The 3897-nt window shown below is 39.1% G+C and overlaps 1 protein-coding gene across 1 annotated transcript; it reads left to right on the top strand.

The window, feature by feature from the left end:
* The first annotated feature begins 447 nt into the window (after positions 1–447).
* Positions 448–1371, top strand: LOC110543705 (olfactory receptor 5H2-like). Its single transcript, XM_021629953.2, has one exon. It carries the CDS (start codon positions 448–450, stop codon positions 1369–1371), a length of 924 nt encoding a protein of 307 aa, XP_021485628.2.
* Positions 1372–3897: the final 2526 nt, after the last annotated feature.

Raw genomic sequence — 3897 nt, 5'->3', positions numbered from 1 at the left:
CATGATCAATTTCAACTTATTACCATACACTGAGGAGGCAAACCATGCTTCTCTCCTTGACTGACTCTTAGGCCCACACTGAACATGTGAAAAGGCCACCAAGTCGGTAGAATGAAAACTTTAGAACCTCATCTTTTATCCTAATCATTACTCATAGTGTCATTTCACATGCTCACCTTTTTACGCACCATTTAATTATATGAGTAACATTTTAAACCATATTATTTTATCATATTTTTATAATTAAAATAGTTACAAATTTTAGTTTTTCAGTTTCTCCAAAGACACTCTATAAGGTAGAGTAATAAAAAATAAAATTAAAATGTTATATTGATATGGTTATTTAGACTATAACAAATGTACTTTCATGATATTTGTTTAATAAATCCTAGTGAACATTCTCTTTCATGTGTTTCATTTCAGGGGATGTCCACTGAGGAGTCAGAAATGAAAAATTCAACTTTGCTGACAGATTTTGTTCTTACGGGGCTCACAGACCGTCCAGGCCTCCAGCTGCCCCTCTTCTTGCTATTCCTTGTGATCTATCTCATCACTATTGCTGGGAACCTTGGTCTGATCACTCTCATCTGGAATGACACTCACTTACATATCCCCATGTACTTCTTTCTTGGTCATCTGGCCTTTGTGGATGCTTGCTTATCATCTACAGTGACACCAAAGATGTTACTCAACTTCTTACAGATGAGTAAGATGATTTCCTTCTCTGAATGCATGATACAATTTTTTTCCTTTGCAGTCTTTGTTACTACAGAATGCTTCCTGTTGGCAGCTATGGCTTATGATCGCTATGTAGCCATATGTAAACCCTTACTTTATCCAATGATTATGACTAAAAGATTATGCATGTGTCTATTAGCCCTATCTTTTGTAGGTGGAATTCTTCATGCTACAATACACGAGGGCTTTTTATTTCTATTAACCTTCTGCAATTCCAATATAGTACGTCACTTTTACTGTGATATTATTCCATTGTTGAAGATTTCATGTACTGATTCTACTCTGAATTTTCAACTGGTATTTGTTTTGGCTGGTTTAATTCAAGCATTTACCATTGTGATTGTTCTTGTGTCATATACGCTAGTGCTGTTCACAGTTTTGCAAAAGAAGTCTGTCCAGGGCATAAGGAAGGCTTTCTCAACCTGTGGTGCTCATCTCTTATCTGTGTCATTATACTATGGGCCTCTTCTTTTCATGTATGTACTCCCTCCTTCTCAAGAAGCAAATGACCAAGATATCATAGATTCTGTGCTTTACACAGTCATAATTCCTGTGTTAAATCCAATTATCTATAGCCTGAGAAACAAGCAAGTCATGGATTCCCTGAAAAAAATGTTAAAGAAAAAGGCATAGACCTCACAGAGTATGTGTTTTTTATTTAGCATTTTAAAATGTCTCATTTTAAAGAAAAAGAAGGTCTCATTTTCTTTTTGAGGCCTTCTGTGGTTGGCTCCTGTCCCCTTCCCTGTTTTCGCCCTCTTCCGAGATCCATCTGGTTTGCCTTTCTGAGGGAGGATTGATCATCTTACCCAGGGTGCTCCTTCTTGCTTAGCTTCTATATGTATAGAGATTTCAGTATGTTTATCCTATTTTTTTAATTTACTACAATTTGTTCACTTTGTATCCCAGCTGTAGTCCCCTCCCTCATGTCCTCCCTATCCCATCCTCCTTCCCTCTTCTCCTCCCAAGCCCCTTCCCCAGTAAGTTGATAAGGGAGGCCCTGCTCCTCTTCCATCTGGCCCTAGCCTATCAGGTCTCATCAGGACTGTCTGCACTATCTTCCTCTGTGGCCTGTTAAGGCTGTTCCTCCAACAGGGAGAGGTGATTAAAGAGCAAACCACTGAGTTCATGTCACAGACAGCCCTGGTTCCCAATACTAGGGACCCCATTTGAAGACTGAGCTGCCATGGGCTACATCTATGCAGAGGTTCTAGGTTATTGCCATGCATGGTCCTTGGTTAGAGTATCAGTCTCAAAAATATACCCCTGTGCTCAAATTTTTGGTTCTGTTGCTCTCCTTGTGGAGTGCCTGTCCTCTCCAGGCCCTACTATCTCCCCCTTCTTTCATAAAATTCCCTGCACTCTGACCAAAGCTTGGCTATGAGTCTCAGCATCTGCTTTGATACCCTGCTAGGCAGAGTCTTACAGAAGCCATCTGTGAGTAGGCTCCTGTCTTGTTCCATGTTTTCACCCTCTTCTGATGTCTAGCCCATTTGCCCTTCTGAAAGAGGATTAAGCGTCTTACCCAGGGTCCTCCTTCTTGATTAGCTTCTTTAGGTGTACAGATTTTAGTTTGATTATCTTATAGTATATGTCTAATATCCACTTATAAGTGAATATATACCATCTGTGTCCTTCTGCTTCTGGGATACCTCACTGAGGATGCTCTTTTTTTTAGTTCCCACCATTTGCCTGCAAGTTTCATGATTTCCTTGTTTTTAATTAGTGAGTAATTCCATTGTGTGAATGTACCACAGTTTTCGTATCTATTCTTTAATTGAGGAAAATCTGGGTTGTTTCCAGATTCTGGCTATTAGGAATAAAGCTGCTACAAACATGGTTGAGCAAATGTCCTTATTGTAAACTTGAGCATATTTTGAATATATGCCTAGGAGTGGTATAGCTGTATCTTAAGGTGCTCTCTTCTTAATTGTGTGAGCAAGGAGCCTACCACATAAGCCCTCTGAAAGACTCTGCACAGCAGTGTTTCAAAGCAGATGATGAGACTCATAGTCAAACTTTGAGCTGAGTGCAGGGAATCTTATGAAAGGAGGGTAAGATAGACCTGGAGGGGACAGGAGCTCCACAAGAGAGCAACAGAACCAAAAAATCTGGGTACAGAGGTCTTTTCTGAGACTTATACTACAACCAAGGACCATGCATGGTGATAACCTAGAACCCTGCAGAGATGTAGCCCATGGCAGCTCAGTCTCCTAGTGGGTTCACTGATTACAACAGGTTCCCTAATAATGGGAATAGGGATTGTCTCTGACATGAACACAGTGGCTGGTTCTTTGATCACCTCCCCCTGAGGGAGGAGCAGCCTTACCAGGCCACAGAGGAAGACAATGCAGCCAGTCCTGGTGAGATCTGATAGGTCAGATGGTAGGGGAAGAGGACCTCCCTTATCAGTGATCTTTGGGAGGGGCATGCAAGGAGATGAATGAGGAAGGGTGAGATTGGGAGAGGATGAGGGAAGGGGCTACAGCTGAAATACAAAGTGAATAAACTATGATTAATAATAAACAAATTTGAAAAAATAAAAGTATAATTTTTAAAATGTCACATTTTTTTCTGTGTAAGTTTTTTTGAATGACATATCTTAAGATTTTAAATTTTTTCTTCTTGTCTTTCTTTGACCCTGACTACATAAAATTTCAATCATTTTTATGACTTAAGATGATCTGTCTAATAAAATTCAAAAATACTGGTGTCTTTCATGTTTTGAATAAAGAAAAAAAATGTGTCCAAATAGTTCAGCTGTTGAGGCTCCTTGGAGATATTATAGAATTTCTAGGACAAAAGATTTGCTGGAAAAAGTTTCACTGGGGATGGGCTTTGAGAGTTTATTGTCTTGTAGTTAGTTCTCTCTGGTTTTTGGTATGCTACCTAAATGTGATCAGCCAACTTTCTGCTTTAGTTGCCCATTACAATGCCATCCAAATAATTTTGCACTCTGACCCTTTGGAACTGTAAGTCATGGTGAACCATTTCTTCCATAAGTTGCTTTTAGCCATGGTATTTTATTACAGTAACAGATAAGTAGCTAATACAAAAGATGGTATAAGAAGTGAGGTATTCATGTAAAAACTTGGCTGTTTTTATTTTTGGATGAATATGTAAGACTTTGAAAATTTTGTATAGAAAAGAGGTGTGATG

This window comes from Meriones unguiculatus, chromosome 17 (genome assembly GCF_030254825.1).
Source record: "Meriones unguiculatus strain TT.TT164.6M chromosome 17, Bangor_MerUng_6.1, whole genome shotgun sequence".
Classification (NCBI taxonomy): Eukaryota; Metazoa; Chordata; class Mammalia; order Rodentia; family Muridae; genus Meriones; species Meriones unguiculatus.
This window is presented reverse-complemented; position numbering and strand designations above follow the sequence as displayed.